At 41.9% G+C, this 15,942-nt stretch overlaps 1 protein-coding gene across 1 annotated transcript in view; it reads left to right on the top strand.

The window, feature by feature from the left end:
• The first annotated feature begins 602 nt into the window (after positions 1-602).
• The window catches only part of LOC311527985 (uncharacterized protein), a 32,020-nt gene continuing 16,680 nt past the window's right edge, over positions 603-15,942 (top strand). Inside the window, exons 1-2 of the mRNA XM_084642504.1 lie at positions 603-846; positions 1,596-1,641. Of these exons, the coding sequence (XP_084498630.1) occupies positions 835-846; positions 1,596-1,641 (58 nt within the window). The 5' untranslated portion in view covers positions 603-834. The remainder of the gene's footprint in view (positions 847-1,595; positions 1,642-15,942) is intronic.

The raw sequence follows: 15,942 nt of genomic DNA, 5'->3' as shown, positions 1-15,942 counted from the left end.
TGAAATGGGGGACAGTATAACAGTGGAAAAGGAGAGGTTCTGAAGAGAGATGTCCTTTGATAATGCAAACTGATACAGCAGCTATAATTTATGCACACTATGTGAGGCACCAAAAATAAAATCAATTGGGACTTCTCATGAACAAGACGGAGGGGGTAGTTGTCTATGTGTTTGAGAGAGAATACCCTGGATATGGAATTTGTCTTCATGCAGTGGGAGCTGATGTCACAACGTTAGCATATTACCTAGCTATTAGGATTTGTACTTAGTATACACTATTGGCTTTTCAAGCTGTATGTTGATCTGAATATTTTCAATGGAATTGTTTCCTATAGTAACTATTCTGCATTTTGTGGCTACTTCTGAGGTGTGTGTCTTACTTTTCACATTTAAATATAAAAGGTAACAAACAACTGTTCGTAAAACCAAGCACAAGTGGGTCAGCCAGGCTGTCTTGGTAACAGTCTCTCCCCTAACAAATAGAGGAATTATGTCAAAAATGAACATGTGATAGGTGGTATTTATACAGAATCACTGGATGCAATTATGCAATCATGAAAGCAACCAAACATAGCCAGGTTTCCTTGCTTCATCTGGGATGCCACCCAAATTTGTCAGCTGTACTTCAGCATTAGCCGTTTCCCCAGCTCCCTGTCTCCTGCTGATCCTTGTATCCTTGGGTGATGCTGTACTAATCTATGGAGCTCCTCTCTGTTGGCCATCTGCATTACTCCATCAACCCTTTCCCCTACAGACTCTCTCCTTTCTGCCTCTCCTAATTTTGTGGACCTTCTGAAGCTCCACCAAACCATACTGACCTTCAGCAAACTAAGGATGATGAACCAGGTATGGAAGCAAGTATACATCTATTGCAAGAACTGATTACTCAGTTTATTTATTATTTAGACATTTATTTAGTATTCCTGGCAAGTTACAGTAGCAGTGCCAGGATTTAACAGGGGCAGCCAGAGTTCATTAAACCACCTTTTTGTATAAGTCTTGTGGGAATGTACTTGGAAGTGCAAAGTCAATGCATACGTGTTTCAACACTAATATCCTGGTCAAATTGATCAGCTGTGTCTGGTCTCTCTTTATCCTCACTTTTTAACACCGAAAGAAACCTATATTCTATTAATCCCTGGTGTAATTCCATTTAGATCAATGGAGTTACACCAGGGGTGAATTTGCCCGCTCTGTGTTGAAGAAATATTTAAATGACTTCATTTTTTATGAATTGCAAGAACTTGAACTCTGTATTTTCTGAAACACTTTCTGTAGGGATGATCTATTTTTCTGCCTAAGGGCAAGGAGTGACTGTACGTGATTTAAGCAGCAATCTCACACCCTCCTCCTCCTCCTCTGATTTACATATTTATATGATGAATTATTACTAGAGTAACAGCTGTACACAGTACTCATATCTCAGCAACATAACCTTCCCCTTCTCATCAGATCACTTCTATTTCTGACTAGAAATCTTCTGGTCGACCTTTTCATTTGCTGTGGATGATTTTTTTTTAATTATGTTGGTTGGTAGATCCTCAGGGATATTGTCTTTAGTGTCATTTATATCTATTCTCTCTGCTTAAAACAAGACACCAGATACAATGATGCTGAAGAGACAAGACAGCTTAAAAAATGGTAAGTTAAGTGTGTGTGTGTGTGTGTGCTCTCTCCAATGAGGTGTTCATTAGTTTAAAGGGGATAGTGTGAAGAACTAGAATTTGGGCTCTAACTACCTTACTAGTCTAACATTAAACAACAACAAAAAAGTGGGTGTGTGCGTGCGCTCATTTTAAAATGAAAAATGAAACAGGAATATGCTGACTGGGGTCCTGGTTATATAGAATACTTTAATGCTTTTATATAAGCTATGTATTGGGTTATTTTGTTTTGGGTTTGGTCTGGATTGGTGTGTGTTTTCACATTGCACCAAGAAGAATGGATGCACTGTGTAATCTCTTTAGATAGGTTGTATTTTCTGGAATGATGCATGGGCAAAAATATGAGGATGACTAGTGAGCCTTTCCATTGTGAAAAAAGTAGGGATGAAAAATCCAAGCAGCACAGATTTCATTTCAATATGGTGAATTGCCCAGATATGGAGAGAACTACGAATGTAAAATATTTGTTCTTACTAGAAAGTTTTGCAAGTCACATCAAGACTTTAAAAATATGAAACGTAGAGAAGGCTTAGAGTTCTATGCTGTGTGAACCTGTAACTGCAAGATTTTTTTGAAACGTAACTTATTTGCATGCCTCTTTAAAATGTGTTTTATGTATTGCATACTACAGAACAAGTGACTTTGCGCTGGGCTTCAATGCAGTTGTGGCACGGAGCTTAATATCAGCAGTAATATTTTGGAGGCAGTCTTGTTTGCACACCTGCCTCTTAAATTCTAAGGATCGTATTATACTACAGGGTTTTGGTTTGGTTTGTTTAAGCAGATTTCCCCTCTGAAATCGGCATGGAATTATGACTTTTAATCAATTTTGGCTTCTTAAAAGGGAGTTCGGTCCATGTTTCTGATTAGACATGAAAATGTTGCTTTTCTTGTGTCTACAGCGGTGTTTGTAGTTGGAGAGTTACTGAGCTCTTTATTACAGTATTAAAGGCAGCACTCGTGTTTTCATGACACTGTCTTGTGTATCTCTTTCCCTTTAGTGCTTTTCCTGAGACAAACATAACTGGGTATACAGAATGAAATGTTGAGAACCTGCTGCTCCCACGGCAGGCAATGGGAGTTACAGATGCTCAGTAGCTGTCAGGGTCTAACCTGGAGATAGCGAAGGATGGTTCCTCTGAATCAAGTTCTTGCTGAAGTCCATGGGAGTTGGACTGAGTCATAGGAAAGGGCTCCCATCTTTTAAATTCACTGTTTGTCTCAAGGTTTTTTTTTTTCTTTAAAAAGTAAAATGAAAGTTTTGGTATCCCAGAACAATTGAAAACAACGGTGTTTTCAAAATGCCGTAATATCTTGTTAAACTTGTAGTGCATCCCTGAGGTAAAATAACATTTCAAACAATCCCTTCAGTTGATTATCTGCACTGATTGTTACCATCTTGCAACAACTGTCCTTCTGGGCAGAAGAGAAACTCACTGCCAGAACTACAAATAATGTACATAACCCAATTTAAAGCTCTAACAAAATGTTCCAGTGCTAAGAGGATTGTTGTACCGTAATTAACATGTGGGATGAAAATACATTCTGAAGTTTCTGAACACTCAAAATATAGATTAGATCCCTAGGAAAGATAAAAATTAGCTTTTAAAGTTTTCCTCTGCCAGATTTTCAAGTTGGCATTCCTCAGAATCGTACATAAGCAGAGCTTTATCCCTACAAATGCTGTGTTTGCTCTGCAAAGGGGAGAGGGAGGTGTCTAAAATTTCATATCTACACCTGGGAAGAAGTAGTAACAAACTGGGAATCACGGCTGCTTTTTGCCACCACTGGCAATGTAAACAAAATGATCAATTTAAAAACAGCACATTGCACGTGACGATGAAGTATTCCTGGGCCCTGACAGTTCATGCCAGTTCTGCAAGCCATTGGTAACAGTAGTTTGCATTTTGTTGGTGTGATTTTTTTTAACATTTTTTTTATGGATCTCAAAGCACTGCTCATACTCTATGCAAGTAGCATAACTAAAATGCAGCCAACAGGTGCCCAGCTCACACAGCAGTGTACCTGGGAAGGGGGAGGGAGGAATTCTGGCTAAGGGCATTGTGTCATGGGATCATTAATATCCCTGCAGGATATACAGGACCTCATTTTGGACTGCTATGACTCCTGTTGAGTAGTCATAATGAAACGAATGGACCTATTTAGGCAATAAGGTAGTAGTGTGAGTAGAGATTTCTTCTGAAGGACCATCACACCGTGAACTTTGTGGCACCCAATCTATCCATCTGACAAAGAGCTGAATCAACCCAGCTAGGACCAGAGGCCACTCAAAACAATCTGCTATTCTAGACAAAACTTTAGTGGGCCTTCCTCCTAGGCCTAGAGCAGCAGATTTGGCCCAGCCACGTTTCTGTCATGATGGAGGGGCAGCTAAGCCAAATGTGAGCGAGTAGTGTTGCAACCTGGTGGACGGGGCTGCAGTGCCTCTCAAGTTTGGCCCAGCCACCTCTTTGTCAGGGTACGGCTGCTGGACCATATCTGCCACCAGAGGCAGTTGCCCAGAAATCTGACGACCTAGGCAGCTACTTTGTTTGCCTATAGCTGGAGTGGCCTCTGACTAGGATTGGAACCTTTGATTCCAGGAAGCCTGCATAATCCAAGGAAGATGATCAGATCATTGAGCCTTCCCCTTCTGTTGATCAGTGACTTACTTTATTGTGCTTCAGTGTTAAAGTGATCCGCTTACATCAGCCAAATAAACCCATAAAATGTCAAATATAATCTCTGGGGCCCAGCATTATGAATAGCTGAGCTCCATAAAAGGATGCTTCCGGGATGCTGGAGGAAAGAAGAACCTGTCCCTGACCTGCTGCTCTGAGGTTTTGCAGTCCAGGCAGTTTTCCACCCAGGCTAGTATGGAAATGGAAGCAAGTAAAAAGAAATGACGCTAGCTCTAATCATTGCAGTGTGGGATTGGTGTGTTTCACATAAACCCCTACCTCGGCCAACAGCAACTGGCCATGTAAAACAAAATGATCAATTTAAAAACAACACATTGCATGTGATGATGAAGTATTCCTGGGCCCTGACAGTTCATGCCAGTTCTGCAAGCCAGTAGGAACAGCCAACAGCTGAGGTGACGATGTAATCTGAATCTTCAAAGTAAAAAACCTCCTATTAAAGTGCCGTGCAAGTGGGATGTCTGAGCAGAGGCCAAACCGCAATAGGTATGTACAGCTGGAGAGCGTCTGTTTTACGTGCAAATCAAAACAAGATAACTGAAATCACTAACAAAGAACTGCAGCCTGGAGAATGGGCCTGCCTTCTTCCAGCCATCCTCCTCCTGTCTGTCCAGCACCCTGTGTCACATCCCATCCTCTGTACAGAGGGAAGGAGAAGCTAGAGTTAGGACCCAGTACACAAGGGGCTGAACTGAGAGAACCCCTGCGCCCTGTCACAGGCAGCTTTACAACATTAGATGGGACCACAAGTCCTCCACCTCTCACTGATCCTTTTAAGAGACATTTACAGATGCCAGCTCACTATGGCAAAGTGCATGACCCACTTTTTCCACTCTCGTCTTGCAAGAGAGCTATTTGAATAAATGTGCGATGGCGGAGGGAAAGCGCCATCATCAAGTCTGTACTTGGATCCACATCTGAGGATCACAAAGAAACGAGGAATGTTATCGCATCTCATTCATGAACTGCATGTGATCTGGATTGATCACTAAGGCACAGGAACAGCCTGCAGGGGTTCTTAAATTGTTGCACTGTTAAAGTGAACAGTGTCATCCTGTCTAAAAGTATAATCTCTTATGGCAGTGTATCAAAAAGAGAAGACTCTCTGAATCTTTGAGTAGATTTAGATGGTTTTTAAGAACCCCAGGAGGGCAGGAAGTGAACTACCTAGAAAAGGTAATACAGACCCACGCCTGGACTAACTTCTGCTGGGTCAGAGTGTGCACCCTACCCTCCCTCCCTCCACACCCTTGTGGGGGTGAAACAGCGGCTGGGGTGACTGGAAGCCAGGATGGGGGAGAGATGGCTTGGATGATGAGCCATGCAATGTGGGGGAACAGGACTGGCTGGGCAAGAAAACTGGGACGGGGAGTCCAGAGAATTGACATTAGGACTTGCAAGACAAAGAGGCTGGGGCTGGGATAAGAAGCCTGAGGAATGAAGATTGCAGTCGTTTAAGTGAGGAGAACAGGAATGGGATGAGATGCCAGGGGTGGGAAAGAGACAGGACTGGGTCTGGGCACAAAGCGGCCATGCTTGAAAGGAAATGGGCAGAAGAGTCTGTGCTCAGTAGAGCAAACTCCCCTCTAGAGCCTGGAATGGAATTCAAGATCTCTGAGTCTCAAAACTCCTCTGCTGTCAGCATATATCTGTGAAACCCAGTGTCTAGTGCTGGTCGAGAGAGGATAACAACTTACTACTGCTATCAGTTTGCGACGAGCACCATAGAAAAACTCATCTGGAAATTAATAACTGGGTTTAAATAGCATGCAGTAAACAAGGAACAGGGCCACACGTTGGACAACGAGGAGAAAACAAAATATTGAGTAGCTGCTCATTAAGTGAGCGCTGTCCATCTGGTGCATGGAATGAGGCAAGGGTCCTGTGTGGGGGAACAAAGTGATTAAAGACTGTATCATAATGCATATTCACAAAAGGACCAAATTAAGGTGCACAGGCAAATTAATTCTGGCATTTCCTAACCTCTGAGTGCTTGGCTTTGCAGCCTTGACATTTTTTTAATGTCGTGTGTGTGTGTGGTGGTGGTGGTGGTGGGAGTGAGAGAGGGAGATTGAGATGTATATTCCTTAATTATGGGTTTTAATCCATTTTGTTTGACATATGGTGCGAGATATGCTGATTATTGCAAATTCAGTCTCTTAATAGTTCTATAGAAAAGAGATGGGCAAATATACTAGTTCACTTATTCCTGTGCTCTCCTGCTATGTGAAACATTAGAGCAATCAACAGGTTGATGTTCTCTTGCTTGTGTCCGTAAGAAGACTTTTAAAAAATTCCATGTCCCTCTTGCTGTCTTATATAATCACAGCAGTGATTCCTAGGTTCCTAGTTTGAACCTTCCTTGTTGTGTCGCAAAATTTAAACCTTGCCACTGATTTATAGTTGGCTTATAATGATTACATTTTTATTGTTTACCAACAAATACTATTGGACCTAGGATTATAAACCCAAAGTACAGTATAGAACTTTGATCTGATTGTACATTCTCAGTCCTTGAATTGTTTTACCACAAGCAAATGAATTGCCTGTTATCTCCAACCATCATCATCTCATCTCCTCTGTACTGCTAGAAAGAATTTTAACAGTCCTTGCAGCTGTGGAAGTGCCAGCTTAACTGGTCTCCGGGGGAAAAAATGGGTACTATCTCACACATCTTGGTAGGGTTAGGAAAGAATGATTTACTAGATAGTTGCATCTTCTGTTGGACTGTTCTCTTCTCTTGAATTCCAGGGGCAGTAATTGCTAACAGTGTCAATTCATTGGACAATTAAACTCCTTATTTTATCCTTCAAGCAGGTAGAGATCAGGCAGTGGTAATAGAAGGCTCTTCAGCACTGTGGTATAGCTGGATGATAGAGGGGGTGAGTCTCTATACCCATTCTGTCCTTGGCATCTGAGCTACTTAGAACCAACTGTACTGGTGCAGTTGTAATAATGAACAAGTATGTACTGATAACTGGACGAGGCCCACCATATATTAATTGTTAACCACTTTTGGTTTCTACTGACCTGGGCTAGATTTGAACGAGCTATCTAGAGGTGAAAGGTTCCTAATCCCACTGGTAAACTCTTGAGCACCTGAGGTCCTCTCTTGTTCTCCCTTTTTACTGATGATTAACTTTTCCATGATGAGAGAATTTGTGTGAGTGGAAAAACACACTATCCTGCCACACTGGTATTTTCAGCAAATTAAGTTTTCTTTCGCTATTGGCTTGGAAAGGAACACTTTTGTTGTTGTTGTTGTTGTTTATTAATGAACGGAATTACACATCTAACTTCCATGATTATGCATGCATATGGCTAATTACATTTATTTGCATGCACAATCAACTGATTTTGTACATGCAATCAAAGTAACTGCACACAAACTAGGCATTCAATTACAAGCCCATGTATTGTACTCAGTACACCATGTAGCTGCCATTCCATCAACAACCAATCTACAAGTAGGTTGAGGACAATATATTAAATCTACAGTGACCATGAGGCCAGCTGGCAAATGGCAGCAAGCTTGGAATTAAAGATTTCTAAGTAGACTTGTTCCAAAAATTGAAAAGCTACCTTTGTGAATAATCTTAAAGTTGTTTTTATTATGGGAGTGTTTGGAATGAACCTGGTTTGTTTGTTTTTCTTGAGCAATATCATGTTTAATCTCTTTTTATCAAAATGGTTATTGAATTTTTTTGTTTACTAAAATCTGGATTTTCAATAACTTTATCAAGAAAAAATATTCTTTTAAAAATCAAAAAGGCACTAAAGTGTTTCACAAAAAACAAAAATGTCAACGAGACTGCTTTGAAAAACGTTGTTTTCCTAAAAAAACAAAATAATATATTAAACGTTCTCTTCAAAACCTAGAAAATCAGTTGTCGTTGCAAGCTTTTAAGGATTTCTTGGAGTTTAAAACTAGCAAACCTTTCAGTGTAGTGGAATAATCATACTACAGAGTTGTACAAAAACATGAATCTCTTACTTGTAGATGACAACTTTTAACAACGTTGAACTTAAAATCCCTGCCCCCTAGCAAATGAAGTATGGACTCTTAGATCAAGATCTTCGATAAGAATCTCCAGCTATGAACAGACGGTGGAACTTTGTATTAATAACTACCCTTATTAGACAACTTTCTGTCCTGAGAAGTCATCCAAAACACATCATATCCGCAATATGATAGAGAATAATTACATTTGATGATGGAGTTAAACCAGAGAGGAATTCAGTCCAAGCAGAACAATTCTGTTGTACCTTTATTAGGAGAGAATGTCCATTAAGCAATTTATTTGTAAATCCCTTGAATATGTCTGTGATTCTATGAGTAGGCACTTAAGATGGCTTTCATTATAGTTTAAAGTGGCAACAAGTATATTATTTGAATGTACTTCCTGTGCTTGGCAAAAACTTGCCTGGCTTTTAAATATACATGGTCATTAATCACCTATTTTTAATATCTATGCAAATTAAGGGCTTATACTAAACTCCACAGGGGTTAAGCAAGAAGCCTCTAGCTTTCTCCTGCCTTCAAACTCCCCCTTCCTACACACACACACACACACACACACACACACACACACACACACAATGCACAACATGAGCCTAATCCTGTCTCATTAAAATCGTGGGAGTGGATAGATGTTTTATGTCTCTTATTTATCTGTAGTGCCTTTTCTGAGAAGCTTCAGGAATTACCCAGCTTCCAACAGTGGTCATCGCATTGGTCTTGGCACAGGATATGGTAAATCCTACAGTTACAAAATAACAAGTTCAAACAATCTTCTGCATTTAATTTTAAACATTTTGTTGAGTATTGTTGAATTGTATTCATTTAGACCACCTTTAAACCCACATGATTACTCAGTACAAAGACTCTAACAGTTATGTCCTATATAACATATTCACTCCACAAGCAGGAAATGCTTGTCCTGAGCTGTTCCCGCTGTTATAAGAATAGCTCATTTATAAATGATTGGAAGGAATTGGTAAACTTCTGAAAGAAGTGGAGGGACTCCAAGGTACAGTAATAAAGGAGACCAAATATAGAATCCTTTGTTAAAATAAAATATCATACCATGGCCTACAACTAGTGTCCCTCATGTAGCAGGAGGCAGAGTATGATGGCTGGGTTGTTGTGATGATGATGTGATGTTATATCATGAGAAGAAAAGGAGGACTTGTGGCACCTTAGAGACTAACAAATTTATTTGAGCATAAGCTTTCATGAGCTATAGCTCACTTCATCGGATGCGTTCAGTGGAAAAATACAGTGGGGAGATTTATATACACAGAGAATATGAAACAATGGGTGTTACCATACACACTGTAAGGAAAGTGATCAGGTAAGGTGAGCTATTACCAGCAGGAGAGCAGGGGGAGGGGAGGGAAACCTTTTGTAGTGATAATCAAGGTGGGCTGTTTCCAGCAGTTGACGAGAACGTTTGAGGAAGAGCGGTGGGGGGAGAGGGGGGGGGGCGGAAATAAACATGGGGAAATAGTTTTACTTTGTGTAATGACCCATCCACTCCCAGTCTTTATTCAAGCCTAAGTTAGTTGTATCCAGTTTGCAAATTAATTCCAATTCAGCAGTCTCTCATTGGAGTCTGTTTTTGAAGTTTTTCTTTGTTGAAGAATTGCCACTTTTAGGTCACATCACATCAGCCACTCTATCAGAGGCTCGTTTACCTGCACATCTACCAATGTGATAGATGTCATCATGTGCCAGCAATGCCCCTCTGCCACGTACATTGGTCAAACTGGACAGTCTCTACGTAAAAGAATAAATGGACACAAATCAGACGTCAAGAATTATAACATTCAAAAACCAGTCGGAGAACACTTCAATCTCTCTCGTCACTCGATTACAGACCTAAAATTGGCAATATTACAACAAAAAGACTTCAAAAACAGACTCCAATGAGAGACTGCTGAATTGGAATTAATTTGCAAACTGGATACAATTAATTTAGGCTTGAATAGAGACTGGGAGTGGATGGGTCATTACACAAAGTAAAACTATTTCCCCATGTTTATTCCCCCCCCCCCCCACTGTTCCTCAGACGTTCTTGTCAACTGCTGGAAATGGCCCACCTTGATTATCACTACAAAAGATTTTCTTCTCCCCCTCCCCCTTCCCCCCCCCCGGCTCTCCTGCTGGTATTAGCTCATCTTAAATGATCACTCTCCTTACAGTGTGTATGGTAACACCCATTGTTTCATGTTCTCTGTGTATATAAATCTCCCCACTGTATTTTCCATTGAATGCATCCGATGAAGTGAGCTGTAGCTCACGAAAGCTTATGCTCAAATAAATTTGTTAGTCTCTAAGGTGCCACAAGTACTCCTTTTCTTTTTGTGGATACAGACTAACATGGTTGCTATTCTGAAATATATCATGAAAGCCAATCTTCCTCCTTCACCCATCTTATTTAATTGCATTTATTATCTATATATCTATATAATATGGGTGAAGGAGGAAGAATGGCTCTCATGATATAACAAGCTGGCCTCAGAACCTAACTTCTGTATCACAGTTAATTAGAACCCGTGAGCATTCAGAACTTTAGAGTTTTGTTGCTCTGGGGGCTGGCAGCTACACGCAGTGTGTATTGCAAACAGGAAATAAACTGTACATCAGCAGCTAGAAACTTGTGTGTTGCACATTGAAGAATACTGGTCAGAATGCCTTCAAGACCCCTTTTCCAGGAAATCACAGGGATCGGCTCCATGAAAGTACTTAGGTGCCTGAGTACATTTTTTGGTTCTACAGCAATCCACAAAACTCCCACCAGACCCTGCAGGCATCTAAACTCACTCAGTGCCTAAGTTTTTCAGGATAAAAATTCCCTAGGAGCCTATGTTTCTGCCTCTGGGCATGCGCCCTGCTGCCTCCCTCTAGGCCTCTGGTCAATTAATTCCTGCCTATGCCAGGGAGCAAACCACAGAGTGGGGGGAAACAGACATTCAGCCTCCTAAGTCATCTGTGGGGCCTGATCCGGTAGGTGCTCACTGACATTGGGCTAGAGAGCGAGGGAATGCCTGTAGCCCACTGGTTACGGTTCCCAGAGTTGGCAGACCCTGGATCCAGTCCCCCAGTCTAATTACTCTTTTGTTGTTTATCCAGAGTGAACAGCATCAACTGGAGAGACTGAGGGAGCCCCACATGGGAATATCCCATGGTTCAGAGGGTAGAGAACTCTTCTGAGGGGCGCAGAGACCCTGTTCAAATCATTTATCCTCCTTTGGCAGGGAGGGGGCAATTGAATCTGGGTCTCCCACATCCCAGGTGAGGGTTCAGACCACTAGGCTAAATGTTATAAGGTGGGCACCACAGGCAGCAGTGACTCCTCTATCGTTTTGTGTCGGGAGCGACAGGCTCCTATCTCATTCCTGCAAGAGGTGCCTAAGGCGTTTGACTCCAGGCCGCAGGTGTCTCTTCAAGCATAGCTAATCTGATGTAGGTGCCTCCCTATAGTCTGGATTTAGATGCCTATGTGTGAGAAAGGGGAAGGATTTAGGACACACCCATATTGTCGGCATCTCCTGTTGTCTAGTTTAGGTGGCTCCCCACCTACCCTGCGGTGTTTTGTGGATCGTATTCTGAGGTGCCTGTCTGCCCCATTCGTTGCATAGGAATCTAGGCACCTACCTTGGCTTTGTGGTTTCTGGATTTTCTAGGCACCTAAAAATTAGACAGTGTGATGCTCCACATTGCAACATTGAAGTCCCTTTGTGAAACCCCACCAGGGTCAATAATATATAAGCCCCCATAGTGCCCAGTAGAAGCTGCAGAATAGGCAGGGAAGGGAGGTGTTTATTGCTACTGTGAAGAGAAACCACCTGCAATGAGGTTGGAGTTATTGTGAGGAAGTGTCTTCAGTACCTAGAATGAAATGCTGGCCCTACTTTGAAGTCCATGGAAGTCTTGCCATGGGCTTCAATGGAACCAGGAGTTTACCTATAATCCAGCTATTGCTATTATTTCAAGACAAATCAGCAAACTTATATTCCTAAAGAAACATGATTGTATGCCAAGAGCTTCCCAATCCTATATGATAAAGGCAGAAGAAAACAAACAGGCAGAGGTGAATTCCTAAAAAGCCATTGTCTGATTCTGATAACAAGAGTGACTCCCCTGAAATCAAAGAGGTTACTCTAGTGTAAGGGACTTAGGGGAAATGCATGTAATACTATATGGGGCAAGCGGCATGAGTATTCCTTTTTCTTGGGCAAAATAGGTAAGTGCCAACTATGAAACGGATTGAGACCTCAAACTCATTTCTCATAGGCCATCAAATGGCCAGCCCATAGTGACTACTGATTGTGGTATATAGACCAATTGCAAGGGACCATGTCAGCGAGGGGAAGAAGTAGTTAGGAAATACTTAATGATATTGTTGAAAAATCATGAAATAACCTAGAAAATATTAATGAATTTTTGTGAGATGTAATGGGGGGAGGAAGGAAGATACTTTCCTATATGAAGTGAAAGTCTTGAGAAATAGGTTGCGTAGTATACACTGAGAAACATCATAAGGAGATTGTGTCACTGCTGCTCAGTTGCTAAAAGTAGAGCTGTTTTGAAACTTCTGCCTTTTAGCTTCTGAGGATTTTAAAAGCCATGCAGCACAAAGAGCTGAATATGGCCTGGCTAAAACAAATGGATGAGGCTCCAGGAAGATGTACTTCTGCCTTCCTTATATCCATTAATTGGTGACAATGTGAAACACGGGAAAATGACCTGGCCAACCAGGATACAAATATAAACAGTAATGAGGTAGCGCCTAAGGGCCCCAGTCATGGTCCAGGGCCCTATTGTGCTAGGTGCTGTACAGATATGCCTCTGCCTCAAAGAGCTTCTAATCTAATGATGGTGGTGGTTTCTGTGATAAATAGCAAAATTACCAACCCATGACACACAGGCCCTCAAACAGCCTTTACATAGACAGTAATGACTTTAAGCCATAGCTGGCCAGGGCTGGATTTGAACCAGAGTGCCAGTAAAGGAGGCTTCTGCAATCTGTTACAAATCTCCTAAGTAATACTATGTTTGAGACCATTACAATATAGCAAATTAGCATGGACTTTCTGCTCCCCTGATTTGTTCTGGCAGTAGCAGATCTCAATCTGCGGCAAAAAGCAAGATTTATTCCGGGGTATATGCTGATTTACATAAACAGTTACTGCAGTGGCTTTTTGATTGATTCCGTTCCTCCTACCTCCTTCCCCCCACCATCGCCAATTGTTTAACTCTTTAGATAACAAATAGCAGTTAAAATTATGTAACCATTCTGCAGCCTCAGACTGCAGAAGAAGTATATTTGCTGCTCGTGGATATTTATATTGAGCTTTACCACTATAAACTTATTTCCAGGGGGCTCTAATGTTGATGAAAATGTCCTTTGGCCAAAAACAAGGCTTTTCTCTGTATGTGATAACCACTGCAACGTGAGTTTTATTTACAGGTGAGCAGCAAATGTTTCCTCTGTGTAATGCAATGAAAATGCAGCTGTGCTGAGCAATGCTGCATCTGTTCCATAGAAGGAAGGTTATTTATTCCTCTAGAAAAATAAAGGTATTTATACTGTAAATATATAAACCTTAACATCAGACCCTACAATTATTCTCAAACTGAAACATTTCAGTAATTCGCTACAATCAACTACATTTATCACTAACAGCACTTTGCCATGTGAGCACCACTGCATTCAAATATTTGCCTAAGGCGTGCCAACATAAATAATGTCTAAAACAGTATTATACTGGCTTTGCAACTGTAGGTGAAGCGCCTTCACAACTATAACTCGAGAAGGGTGTCTTAAACAACTACTCCAGTATCACCTCAGCAAGCAAAGTGTCATGTTCTCTTATCTACATCACTTCAAAGTTTTTTTGAAAACAGAGAGAGCAAGCTTCACCTAGTGCAGTGTAACACGGCAACCCAAAATGTGCATCAGTGCGAGAGAACATAAAATGAACAGGAAAACCTATTAGGCCAAACATCCCATCCCTTGGTTTTTTTGTTTGTTTGTTTTTTCACTTAATCCCACCTTCCTGCTTTTTCACAAGACTCTTAATCCTCTTCCTCTCCTTCTCCAGAAATAAACGCAAGCACCATTTTTCAGTGTAGATGCCTTCACTGAGGCACCCTAAAAAGTCCGGTTCCCTCCCCCTGCCCAGAAGGACTGAGCACTTACTCCTCCTCTGAATTTCAAGAGGAGTGCAGAGGGACCCATACCATTTAGGGCACTCATCTTGAGAATTTTGATACTAGTCACCTTTTAAAACTCACTCCCTGGTGTTTATCTCCATCTTTTTTTTGTTTTTGTTTTGTTAAGTAGCTTTCCTTGGTAAATTATTCTATACGTTTACTACCCTTTGCCTAAAACAGTTGCTGGTCTATGGTAGACAATGAAGTCTGTTTAACTACATTGCTCAGCAGTGTGAAAAATCCATACCCCTGAGCAGTGTAGTTAAGCCGATCTAATTTCCTAGTCTAGACCAGGCCTCGGTATGTCTACATTACAACTGCTACAGCATCACAGCTGCAGCTATGCCACTGTACTGTAGACATTTACTACAGCAATGGAAGGGTTTTTTCCATCACTCTAGTAAATCCACCTCTTCGAGAGGTGGCTGATCCCTTGTTCAAATCCCTTTTCCCCCCACAGGAGGACTTGAACCAGGGTTCTCCCAAGTGCTGGGTGAGTACCCTATCCACTAAGCTAAAGACCATGAGGGAGGGCCACCTGCTTCCCGTTTTGTGTGAACTAGCCTGAGGGCCCGATCACATATGTGTGCTCAGAGACTGCCTACTGGATCAGGACCCACAGTATTCTTGTCAGCAAGTTAAAGAAGTATGGGCTGGATGAATGCACTATAAGGTGGGTAGAAAGTTGGCTAGATTGTCGGGCTCAACGGGTAGTGATCAATGGCTCCATGTCTAGTTGGCAGCCGGTGTCAAGTGGAGTGCCCCAGGGGTCGGTCCTGGGGCCGGTTTTGTTCAATATCTTCATAAACAATCTGGAGGATGGTGTGGATTGCACTCTCAGCAAATTTGCGGATGATACTAAACTGGGAGGAGTGGTAGATACGCTGGAGGGCAGGGATAGGATACAGAGGGACCTAGACAAATTGGAGGATTGGGCCAAAAGAAATCTGATGAGGTTCAATAAGGATAAGTGCAGGGTCCTGCACTTAGGACGGAAGAACCCAATGCACAGCTACAGACTAGGGACCGAATGGCTAGGCAGCAGTTCTGCAGAAAAGGACCTAGGGGTGACAGTGGACGAGAAGCTGGTTATGAGCCAGCAGTGTGCCCTTGTTGCCAAGAAGGCCAATGGCATTTTGGGATGTATAAGTAGGGGCATAGCGAGCAGATAGAGGGACGTGATCGTTCCCCTCTATTCGACATTGGTGAGGCCTCATCTGGAGTACTGTGTCCAGTTTTGGGCCCCACACTACAAGAAGGATGTGGATAAATTGGAGAGAGTCCAGCGAAGGGCAACAAAAATGATTAGGGGTCTGGAACACATGACTTATGAGGAGAGGCTGAGGGAACTGGG

This window comes from Lepidochelys olivacea, assembly GCF_965140295.1.
Source record: "Lepidochelys olivacea isolate rLepOli2 genome assembly, chromosome: 10".
Taxonomy (NCBI): domain Eukaryota; kingdom Metazoa; phylum Chordata; order Testudines; family Cheloniidae; genus Lepidochelys; species Lepidochelys olivacea.
The sequence above is the reverse complement of the archived record's forward strand: the minus strand, read 5'-3'. Positions and strand labels throughout refer to the sequence as shown.